At 37.4% G+C, this 12423-nt stretch overlaps 1 protein-coding gene across 3 annotated transcripts in view; it reads right to left on the bottom strand.

Annotated features, from left to right (window-relative positions):
• LOC150101764 (coronin-1C-like) overlaps positions 1-12423 on the bottom strand; it is a 218952-nt gene that overhangs the window by 149308 nt on the left and 57221 nt on the right. For all 3 annotated transcript variants that reach the window (XM_090399832.1, XM_090399833.1, XM_090399831.1), the window contains exon 3: positions 4953-5205. In XM_090399832.1, coding sequence (XP_090255958.1) covers positions 4953-5205 — 253 coding nt within the window. The remainder of the gene's footprint in view (positions 1-4952; positions 5206-12423) is intronic.

The raw sequence follows: 12423 nt of genomic DNA, 5'->3' as shown, positions 1-12423 counted from the left end.
TTGGCTTTATAGATAACAAATTTTTGATAGGTTGAGGGTTTACCTTTATCTGGCTTTTGTGTGTGTTAAATGTTAAATGATTTTGGAAAATATGGACAGCCAGTGTCCAGCTCTTCCTGTGGAAATATGTTTAATATCTCATCTGATATATAAGAGTCAGTTCTTTTGTTTAATTTACATTCAGTGGATTTTTTTTATGGTGTCTTGTTCAATGATACCCTTAGGATAAAATTTTCTTTTTACTTGAGAAGTGGATCTTTTTAGGAATTGTTTGGCGTAAAACATTAACAGGTCAGTTGATTAATGCATTCCAGAAGAGAGAAAAAAAAAAAACATTCGTAATCATAATGTTCAGGTATGCAGAGGTTACTAATGGTCAGATGAACATAGACAAACAGGTTTCTTTTTGTTTTGATATTTTCTTAACTACCACGTTCTCAGAGTAAGAGGATTTCAGTTACAAGTATTATGGTGTCTTTTTTGAAATATTCTGCTTTTACCAATGTTTGGGTATATCAAAAGTAAGGATGATACTGCCGGTCAGAATCAGGTGACCATCCCTATGTACTGGATGCACCTTGGATCTATCACTCCTTGATTTTTAAACAACCTAGAACATATCTCCTTATCTGGAATCAAACAGATCCCATTCTGATATCATCACATGGAGCAGTTGAGTGCTTGAGGAAGTGTGAGAAGGCTTATGTGTTCGTTGTACATGTTGATTAATTTTAACGGTATAGATGAGAACACAGATAGATAAGAAAATAACCATTCATTAACTTACTGCTGATATTTCACTGGTATTCAATCCAGCATCTTCAGAGCACAAAACCAGTTTGTCACAATATGTGGGACAACAACAATCGGGTATAACAGTGGGACTAGTTTGAACAATTGTAACATACAACAAACATAAAGACTACAGTCCTATTTAGGTGCTATCTATGTTGGGAGAAAAAAAAAAAAAAAACAGAGAGAAAGCAGGTATTAATTTGGTCTTAGGATGATTGTCTCCCAAATCTTTGGCAAATTTATACAGCCATACTTGTTAAGGTTTGGAGTATGTTTCAAGGCTTCTGCTGATTCCAGGAACAACCTCTCTGACATATAAAAGCTTCTGTGCAGCACTTTTGTTTTTTCCAATCAATCCTGTGTGTAGCGGTATGTAAAGAATGGTCTGATAGACCTGACTTGCCATAGCGATAGTGCCGAATGTATTTTTTTATGTGCACTGAGGCAGATGTCCACAGTTCTTCCTGTCTATCCATAGTAAGCTTAGGTCACATGAGCAGGGCACTTCATAGACTACTGGATGTGATAAAGGAGAGATTCTGTCCTTGGGTGAACAGATGAGAGTTGCCAATTTCATATACAATTTAAATACAGTGCACAGTTGATGTTTGTTAAGCACTCTGGATATCTTTTTCAGATGTGCCTTTAATGTATGGGATGGTGACAGTTTTGATGCATATGGCTGCCCTCTTTCAGCTGCAAAGAGCAAGCAGGTAGAGAGGCTAGGACATTTTCAATCACAAATGATCTTACGTAAACTGTTCACATGACCATCAGAATACCTGACAATCCCAACCAGTCCCCAATCATCCTGGATCTCTTCCTCAATAGTTTCTCATCAAAGCACGCTATGAACGTTGTTTTTCCTCTAGGCGGCTCAGCAAGCAATCCAGTGTAGATTGTTTCCTCTATGGAGCAACACATACGCAACCACTCATATCCATGTGTTACATGGCATTATAAGAAAGCCAAGTGGGATGATGTTTTCAACTTCTATGCATTATTTTTCTGGTCAGATTACTGTTTCTGGCCATTCGAGCAAAAAACAATGTGTAGAACGAATCATCGAAGTAATTCTTATTAGCATGGAAACATTTATTCTCCACTCCACCCTAAATTCCCATCTCCTGTTTAAGTCCAAGTATGTAAAGGCTGTACAACAAAAAAAAAAAAAAAAAAAAAGAGTGAATCATGCCACAACTGGCTTGCATCCAAAACTTCATCTTTCTATATTGCTTACACCAAAGCCTGGAAGAATAGATGAAAGAAAATTATGAACACATTGAAAACTGACTTCAAGAGAACTAAAAGCAGGAAACTTGCATCCTGCTCAAACAGCAGCCATGCTTTCTAGTCTCTAGCCAAAACTACTGTTGTAACTTCTATCCAACACTATTCCTGCCACTATTAAATTCAGATTTATCATCACCCACAGCAAAAGCCAATCTCCTGGTTTCCTACTTCTTCTCTAATGACATAGATCTTCTTCTTCTACTACGCGTTATTCCCGCTTCCCATGCAGGGTCCGCGTGTTACTTTTAGATGCGACTTCTTGTTAGTACTACTCCCAACCGACCCGTCACCTGGTCTGCCGCTGGGGGGGGGGGGTATATTTTTGACTGTAGAGGCGTGTGTTCATGGGGCCGGTTTGCCTGTTTGCAGGATGAAAAACGCCAGATAAACTGGCGGAAAAAACCCTACTGACCGCGCCCAAGACCGGCTAACTTGGCTATGCCTGAGGAAGATCCTCAAATTCCTCACGTCTACAATGGGAATCGAACCTGGGACACTCCTTCCCCAGGCATATGGTTGCGAAGCACAAAGCCACTAGGCTAACCGCGCAGGTTCTCTAATGACATAGATGATCATGGTAAATGTTCCTCAATCATTCCAAACTCAATGCCTTGTTACTTTCGTCCAGAAAGAGATTAAAAAAATTTTGCTCCAATTGGATATCAAAAATTCTCCTGACCCTGATGGCATTCCTCCAACCTGTTCTTACATTTACACTTTCTTATTCCACTAGTATCTATCCCACAGTCTGAAAATCAGCCCATATATATACAACCTATTCCTAAGAAGAGTGACAAATCTTTTCCTTCAAACTTTTATATCCAATTTTTCTCACCACAATTCTTTCTAAAGTAATGAAAAGAACCATCAACACTCAACTCCTATGCTACCTTGAAGGCTTTCATCGAATAAATGACTGACAGAATGAATTCCGCCTAACCTATGTCACCCATCTCTGGACAAACACCATGGAGAAGTTTGTCAAATATAAAGTGGTTGCCCTTGGCACCTCCAAAGCTTTAACCAAGTTTGGCACAAAGGTCTATTAAGTAAACTGTCATTAGTCTTTCCCCCTGACTTCTGTGATTGGGCAGCCAGCTTTCTGAGTGGATGCTAACTTTGAGTGATGGTAGATGGCTCCTTATCTTCTAACTATATAAATAATGCTAGGCTCTCACAAGACTGTTTTTTCACCAATCCTCTTCCTTCAGTATAAATGATCTACTCCAACTGCCTGCCAATACAATACACAGTTTTGCTGATTACTGCATTCCTCCTTTTCAAACCTTGCAAAGTACAAATCATCACAACCTACAGAACTTTAACCTCTACTACCTTAAATTCTGATCTTCACAACATTAATCAATGGAGTTCGGATAACCTTATCAACTTCAGTGCTATCAAAACACAGAAAACACCATTCAAAATGAGATTTATCTTCTTGGGATAATTCTCTCTCCAATTACAAAGAAGGGGGAACACAAGTGAATAAGTCTGTTTCCTAATTGGATAGAGCCCTAAAATAAACAATATGCCTCTTTTTTTAATACAATTTCTTGAAATTTCCTTTATTTCCTGTCATTCCCTTTGCTCAGTTTCTTGCTATTTGTTTTGCCCACACTGTCATTTATTTAATGACCTCAGCTACAGTTTCATTCCAAAATTATCGCTCTTTCAGTAGATCGATGTTCAGTCGTTATTCAAAATTTTAAACAGTTTGGTACTGCCAGCTACCATCACTTGAAACTTGAATGTATGGGGAAAGGTAAATTAAGGATCAATTAATGTGTTATCAGGACAAAATGAGAGCAATGATTCCAGTAGACGTAGCTAAGGTGTGGTGCAAGATAAGTTCAAGAAGCAACAATTACCCAACTGAATGCCAATACCTTCTGAGGTATTTATGTCCTGGGAATGAAGTGAGGAATGGGATCAGTCTCAATTCAAGATGGAGAATCTTGTGCTCTAACAAACTATTTTCTGGTCCTTAGAGGCTCACTCTAGCAAGCATCTACTAAAATGTCCTCATTACTGAACATAACCATATACACCTTCCTACAAGATCAAAAAAAAAAATAATAATAAAATAAATAAATAAAAAATTGGCCCCTCCTCTAACAGATCAAACTCCATTACCATCCCATATATCAAAGACACATATGAAAAGTTGGCAAAAAATATGCCATCTTATGACCACCTTCATAACAAACAAACAAAAGTAAAACTGCATTCCTTATCCACTCTTCTATAGCCCAGCTATAGTTACTAGATCTGCGTTTATCTGGTGTTTACACAGTGTGCTAGCAGATGTAATCTGTCCAACTACAGCCAAAGAGGCAGGTCAATTAACAATCAAATTTTTGAACACAAAGACTACATCCAATACAACTGCTATGGTCACTCAGGACTTTGAATACCTGCCAAAAAACATGCTGGAAAAAAATCTTACTTCATTGAAACAAATACTCAGTAACAAATAAAATACTAATATGAGTAATAACCTTGAACACCAGAAACTGGACAGTTCACTGAATAATATTGCAATCCATATGCATAAGTGGCAAATATTTTTATTAAAAGCAATTAAATTATTTTGCCATTTTCAAAAACAAATATTAAATTCTATATGAATGTTGCTTACATAAGTAAATTATATATATATATATATATACATATATATGTGAAATATTACCACAGGAGGAAACAAACAAACAAAAAAATGTATAGAACAATGTATGTAGACTATGTGCTCAGAAATATTAATGCAATTACTTTTTTTTATCCCTTTTTTTTGTAAAAATATGCTTAATCAATACTGTAAACTCATTATGCATAGATCATCAGACTCAATGGTTAATATTTACCTGCACTGAGCAACACATTATTAGCTGATGGATGCCAAATGACCATCCCTACTCTACGTTGGTGTCCTATTAGCTCTACTATTGGATCAGTTAAAGGACGTACTAGACCTCCCTCCGGAATCTGCCAAACTCTGACTATTCCATCTTCTGAAGCACTTGCTATTACATTATCATTAAAGGGACACCATGCAATATCTAGTACAGGACCTCTGTGACCTGCTACCAATGGGTAACTAACATCTGTTCTTCCAGTCTGGAAAAACAATTAGTTGAAATTTGAAATGTACACACAAACATATGTGTGTGTGTGTATATACAGGGTGTTCGGGATAAATTTGACAGTTTCGTAAGGAAAAAGAAAATCTTCTTTGTATCTATTAAATTTAATGAATTGACAAAAAAACATTACAGGCAGAGTTAATTACAATACTATCAACAAGATTTACTCAAAATAACCACCATTAGCATCGATCACAGCTTCAATTCTGCTTCGGAACCTCGAACAAGCTGATGCTACAGTCTCCCTGGGAAGGGCCGCAAAAACTGTTTTAATTTTATCCATTAACTGGGCTTTTGTATTACTGGAAGTGCGATTGGTGTCTTTTTCAACTGCGCCCCATACAAAATAATCCATGGGGTTAAGGTCTGGGGAGTTTGGAGGCCAAACATTTGGACTGGTGAAGTCGTAGAAATTTTCAGACAACCATTTTTGACTTTTCCCAGAGGTGTGGCAAGGGGCCGAATCCTGCTGCCATACATACGGCCTACCATTGGCTACCCTTGTTATCCAGGGCTTGACTACAGTTAGCAACTCCACGAACAAAGCCCGAATTCCAATGCCAGGGTTCTTCAACACCTGTTCCTGCAGATTTGCGAGGAATTCTGCTGTACGAACGCAATCAGATCGTCTGCTAGGGATCTTTCTTCTTGCTACATCCTCGTAGTCACCATTGCAAGTCTCTAGTTCATGCCTGATTGTTTTTACTGTATTCAGGGAGCATTGGGCAGCAGTCGTAATATCCTTATTTTGATGGCGGGCACGAATCATCATGATACAAGTTATTCTCTTCCATGATTCAGGTGGGTTCCAGCTATCCATCCTTTCTGACATCTTGTATATGAATGAAGAAGGGTCCAAACTTTTAAATGAAGAGAAGTGTGTGTTAATACATGTAACTTACGGAAAAATATAATTAATTATAAATATGTCAAATTTATCCCGAACACCCTGTATATATATATATATATATATATTAACATATATATTAATGCACTGTCATATATTAAGAAATTATTAGTTATAAAAGAAATCTATTGAAATAGAATATTGCAAATAATCTTCAGTATGAAATGTTTCAGTTTCTCAAGTAAAAAGATTGACTGCTTAGACTGCAAAGGAAACAAAGCCACAAAGCAAGAATAATCATTATCAAATTCCCCAAAATATATCTCCAAGAAGTGTACTGGATGCTATGATATAACATAAAAAGTTTACCTTATTGCTAACTTCCTATTGATATTTTCCTCCACATTAGTTCTGTTATTTGTCAGGACTCCAACAGTATTAGACCTTATACAATATTTCAATCTTCTAAGGTACTTCCAACTGCATCAATCCAACTGGAGTTTGGTCTTCTTCCAGGTCTTTTTCTTGACATTCTGGAATCAAACACCTACTATGCAAATCTTTCCTGAACTATTGTGTTTAAGTGACAATACCACTTGAGATGCTCAATCCAGACATTCCTGAATGCTCACGTATTAAGTTTCTTCCTAATATCTTCATTTTTAATGATTCTGGAACTGATGCCATCTGTTCACTCCTCTCATTATTTTCTCTGAATCTACTTTGAACCATCTATGATCTCCTGGACTTGATTAACTGTTTTATATTTTAATTTAAGTGTTTGACTAATTTTTCTCATTCCATATAAACTCACTACCCACAGTAGTAAATTATATGGAATGAGATAAATAAAGAAATAGAATAAATAAAGTTAAATAAAATAACTCTATTTATTCTATCTATTTCCATACTTAATTTACCATGGTCACTAAAAATTGTACTTAAGTAGTTGAAATGTTTTAAAATTGTTCTGTATCTTCTCAATTCAGAATGCAGTTGAAGTATTCCTGTTTCTGCTATTTTAATCATTTTGGGCACTAAATGCTGATTTTCATGCCACCATTATAGCAATCATTCAATTTACTTAAGGAATACTGAAGACTTGCATTGAATTTATTTACGAGCATAATATCATCTGCATTCGAGATTAACATCTCCAATTTGGATAATGTGATCCACACCAATGAATAACAGTGGATGTTGGAGTGCACCTTTGTCTTATAACTAAACTGTTTGTAGATCTGGAAAGATATAGGATCTAGATCCAATATGCCTTTTCCAGACCCTTGTAATATTTCCAAACAGGATCAGATTGTTTTCAGGTGATAATCTGATCCTGACAACCCCATTTGGCTTGAACCCAGCTTGTCTTTCTAAATTTCTCTTTCATGATTTTTCTTCAAATTCTTTAAAGTATGCTTACATAAATCTTACCTGGAATACAGTACTGGGAAATTGCTCTGTAATTCTACCCTTCAGTTTTATTTCCCTTATCTATAGATGAATACTATGAAAGTTCCACTCCATTTATCTGGAATTTGACTTTCTGACCATGCTTTCTGAATTTTACAGTGCAGCCACTGTAAACTTTTATACCTTCATATATACATACATATTAAATATCTGATCCACACACAAAAGGCCAGCAGACCTATAGCACATTAGTGCCGCGTGTGGGAAAGAGGAATAGAAGAAAGGAGGAATCTGTTCACATTTTGCTTAAACAGCTGAGGATTGTAATCTTTGGGGAAGACAAAATGGGGGGGGGGGGAGACTGTTCCAAAGGACAGAAGTAGATGGGATGAGAGAGGAGGCAGTGAAGTTGGTTCAGTGAGTTTCAAGATGGACTGTAAAATGATGTTAGTTAGCAATGGCTCTTGTTTTAATGATTTGGGAGAAGAGTTGAGGAATAATAATGGCCAATTCAGTAGAGCACTGTCCATGAAAGTATCTGTAGAAGAGACACAAGGCAGAAACTGAACATCTGTGTGAAAGGGATTGAAGTGGGTATGTCAGAGAAGAATCATTAATTAACTGAACTGTCCTCTTCTGGATAGAATTAAGCAATCTTAGAGAGAATTTTGGTGCTCCACCTCAAATATGGGAGCAACGTTTCATGGCCGTGATTTGTATAGTTAGCAGTTGTGAAGGTGCGAAGTAGTGTCTTGTGTGAAAAAGTAAATCAAGTTTTTTGGTGGCTGCAAGCTATAGTTAATATGTGGTTGTGTCAGGAAAGATTGGAGGTGCAGGTCAGTCCGAGTAGAGAATTTCATCGTACTTGGATATCTCAGCATTAATGAAGGGGGGAGAGAGAGATGTGAGCTCTTTCTTGAAAGAGATCAGGCAGGACTGAGTTTTGATGGCATTGAAATTTACAAGGTTGTCCTTGCCCCACTGGAATATAGCTAGGAGATCTGAGTTCAAGACACTGGTCATGGTAGATTTTGAGGATTCTAAAACTTGAGCAATACAAGGTTTGTCAAATGAAAAGGAGGAATGGAGTGTATTGTCACTGGCAAAGCTATGGATAGTATTGAAAGTTTGAAAGAGCAGGTCATTTATATACAAGAGGAAGAGAGTGGGTGAAAGAACAGATCCCTAGGGTACTCCTGCATTGGTGGGGAAATCTGAGGAGAGTAAACTGTCCACCATGACTCATAGTGAGCGACCAGTGAGAAAGTTGATGATCCAGTTGCAGAGTGAGAAAGATGGCAGTTTGTTAAGTAGGCCCGATGCCAAACCCGATCAAATGCCTTCGAAATGTCGAGGGCAACCACATGAGTTTCTCCAAATTTCCCCACCACTTGAGTTCAGAGGTGGATAGTGAAGACAAGAGGATCAGCTGTAGATTGCAAGTGGCAGAATCCATACTGCTGGTCACTGATTAGTTGGTAATTGACTATTCTTGGCACAAAGCCAAGCGAAGCTCAAGCAAGCGTGGGCATTCTATCTTGAGCTTCACTTGGCTTTGTGCCAAGAATAGTCGATTCATGCTGAAGGGGAGAAAGAAATGATGTACAAATTGGTCGCAAACACACGAAATCACATGCTTTATAGGTAAAATTTTCCAACTGTTACACAAGCAAAATAGTTACCACTTTAAAAACTACAATGATCATAAAAGAGAAGTTAATTTTCCAACGTGTAATAATAAACAACTCATCCCACAATTAAGGTTTAATTACCTTATTATAGGAATAGTTTCTCCTTCTATTGACACGCGCAGAAGTGTTGAAGGGTCTCGTATCTGTGGGCATACTATATGTAGTTCAAGAATTGGTTGTTGATGATCTTCTCCATAATTTTAGAGAGAACAGAAGTAAGAGCAGTTGGATGGTAGTTTGTTGGTTGATTTTTATCACTTTTTTTTTTGGGATGGGCTGAATGTGGACCTACTTCCCTGTTGTAGGGCAGATGCCTGTTGAGTAGGATAGATGAAAGAGGCAAAACAGGATAGGCATTAGCTCTGGGGCAGAATTTTTAACACGATATGTGGGATACCATCAGGACCAATGCCTCGTTTGTGTTCAGGTTATTGAGGATTCTTCGGATTTCTTTTTGTCGGAAGACTATGGGAGACAGAGGGGGGAGCTGTTCTTGGTAGTGTAGAGGGAACTTTGCCAGGTCATCAATGCAGGAATTTGAAGAAAAGAGTTTTGCTAGTAAGTTGGCTTAGTCTTCAGGTGAGGTAAATGCAGTACTATCCAGTCATGAAAGTGGTGGAAACCTGTGTGGGAAGAAGTTTCACCCAATGGCCTTGACAAGGTACCAGAAGGAGCGACTGCCATTTGAGCAGGAGGCAAGTTTGCAGCATTTGCCCTTTCAAAGTCTGACTTAGACTTGGTGATGAATCTTTTACAATGGTTGCAAGCTGCAGTATAGGCAGAGTGGGCAGCTGGAGTTTTGTTCTTGAGCCATTCATGGTAAGCAGAGGTTTTTTCTTTTACAGCATTGACACATTTTTTTAAGAACAAAGGCTTGAATGGTGGCTGAGAATTTGTAGTGGAATAAGGGATGAAAACCTTCATTCCTGTGAGAATGATTTCTGTTATTCGGTCTGAGCAGGTGGTTGGATCGGAAGAACTGAAGCAGTAGTCGGACCATGGGAAGGAGGAATAGAAGTTGCAGAGGTCCTTCCAGTTGGCACCCTTGTACTGCCAAAGGACATGACTGTTGAAAGTTTATTTTTCACTTGGTTAGAGTATAATAAAATTAGTTTAATCCTTTATCCAAGTGTGAGCAAACAAAGTTTGCGCCTGAAGTATCTTCAGGACTAGGGTAAGGTGATACCACACCAGGGCAACTCGTTGCAAAGGTGGAGAAAGCTACCAACACTCCTATCTCAGTATCTCCTATAATGCAAAACACATCTCCTTGCGGATATGTCTAATGTTATGCATTAAGGGAAGGGCCACTACCCAGACTAGTTTCGACCTTTATTGAGATCTCTTCAGTGGGAGCCAGTCTGGGTAGTGGCCCTTCCCTTAATGCATAACATTAGACATATCCGCAAGGAGATGTGTTTTGCATTATAGGAGATACTGAGATAGGAGTGTTGGTAGCTTTCTCCACCTTTGCAACGAGTTGCCCTGGTGTGGTATCACCTTACCCTAGTCCTGAAGATACTTCAGGCGCAAACTTTGTTTGCTCACACTTGGATAAAGGATTAAACTAATTTTATTATACTCTAACCAAGTGAAAAATAAACTTTCAACAACCTTCTCTAAATCCAGAGTAATTTATTAAAAAAGGGTGGCACACCGTTTGGCAACTCCTATAGGTAGAGATGACCTGCGAATGCTTCTGCCTGGTATTTCCACTAGGGCCTGGCTCCCACTGAAGAGATCTCAATAAAGGTCGAAACTAGTCTGGGTAGTGGCCCTTCCCTTAATGCATAACATTAGACATATCCGCAAGGAGATGTGTTTTGCATTATAGGAGATACTGAGATAGGAGTGTTGGTAGCTTTCTCCACCTTTGCAACGAGTTGCCCTGGTGTGGTATCACCTTACCCTAGTCCTGAAGATACTTCAGGCGCAAACTTTGTTTGCTCACACTTGGATAAAGGATTAAACTAATTTTATTAAAGGACATGACTGTTAACTGGTGGGAGGTTGTTCTCTGGCAAAAGGGACTTGTATGAGGTTGTGGTCTGGATATTTCAACTGCAGAAAGTCAAGATTTAGAAAGAGATGGTTGAAGAGGTCGAATTGTTTGACAGAGTTTGGAGAGCGATAGAGAGAGAGAGAGAGAGCATATGAAAAGGGCAGGTTGGTTTGGTATAGAAATTTTGAGCCAAAGCAGATAAACAATCAAAAATATATCTGTCAACAACTGAAAATTCAAATGTTTTGTTATGTATAACACTATACAGCAATAATTTTCTGTCACAATTAGTTACAGGTAATTTTTTTTTTATTTTTATAATCTACATAATATATTATAGTAATAACTTTATTGTCACCACATATATCATTACAATACCTATTACTTTATTGTACAATATTTCTGAAAATAAACAAATGTCATTACAAGAATTAAGAGAATGTTGTCAACGATTAAATAATCGATAATGCATCACTACTGTTTTAGTAAGGCAATATGGTCAAATATTTATCCATAGCATCATTTATCTCATAAGGAATAAATGGAGATCACCAGACCTGTTGAGATTAGTGTGCTTTAATGATTACTCATAATTTTCTTCATAAAGCCTTTCCATTTTATGCTAATTTTTTCCATTTCATACTTAAAAATAGTCTTTTTTTACATAAGGTATCTGCATATTATTATTATTAGTTCATATCTACTTATGTTCCCATTTTAAACAAACACTTCACTGCTAGGTCAGGTCATTAACAAACCAACAATGGAGCTTGAAAGTTCAGTGAAATATACAGCATCATTAGATAGGTCAGATGATCCAATTCTCAAATTACTAATGCTACATAATACTTTGGATTTTTATGAATAAAATTAAATTTTCATTCTAAGTATACAGTAATACCCCACATTATGATGCTTTGCTTTACGAGCTTTGCTTCAATTATGACCAATGCCCCTTTAAACAACATTGCATTTGTTTATATGACAGTTTTAGTGACATAACACTCCTGAATCAACTAAAGCGTAGTTTGCATGAACAGTTTGTTTATGACATCCCTACATCCCTGCCTGCTGCATCTCAGTGTTTTGGTGTTTCACCATGAATTATAAACTGCCTATGACTATTATTTTATTTTATTGTTCTAATGGTAGATAAAATTCAAAATAAGGGTGCTGTTGCTTCCAGTGAAAAGAAGATGCAGAAATTGATTACATTAAACACTATTTATCTAATGTGAC

The sequence above is a fragment of the Typopeltis vanoorti genome, chromosome 11 (genome assembly GCF_054136105.1).
Source record: "Typopeltis vanoorti isolate ZY-2024b chromosome 11, IOZ_Tvanoo_1.0, whole genome shotgun sequence".
Lineage (NCBI taxonomy): Eukaryota > Metazoa > Arthropoda > Arachnida > Uropygi > Thelyphonidae > Typopeltis > Typopeltis vanoorti.
Note: the sequence above shows the minus strand (reverse complement) of the source record. Positions and strands in the feature narration are given on the sequence as shown.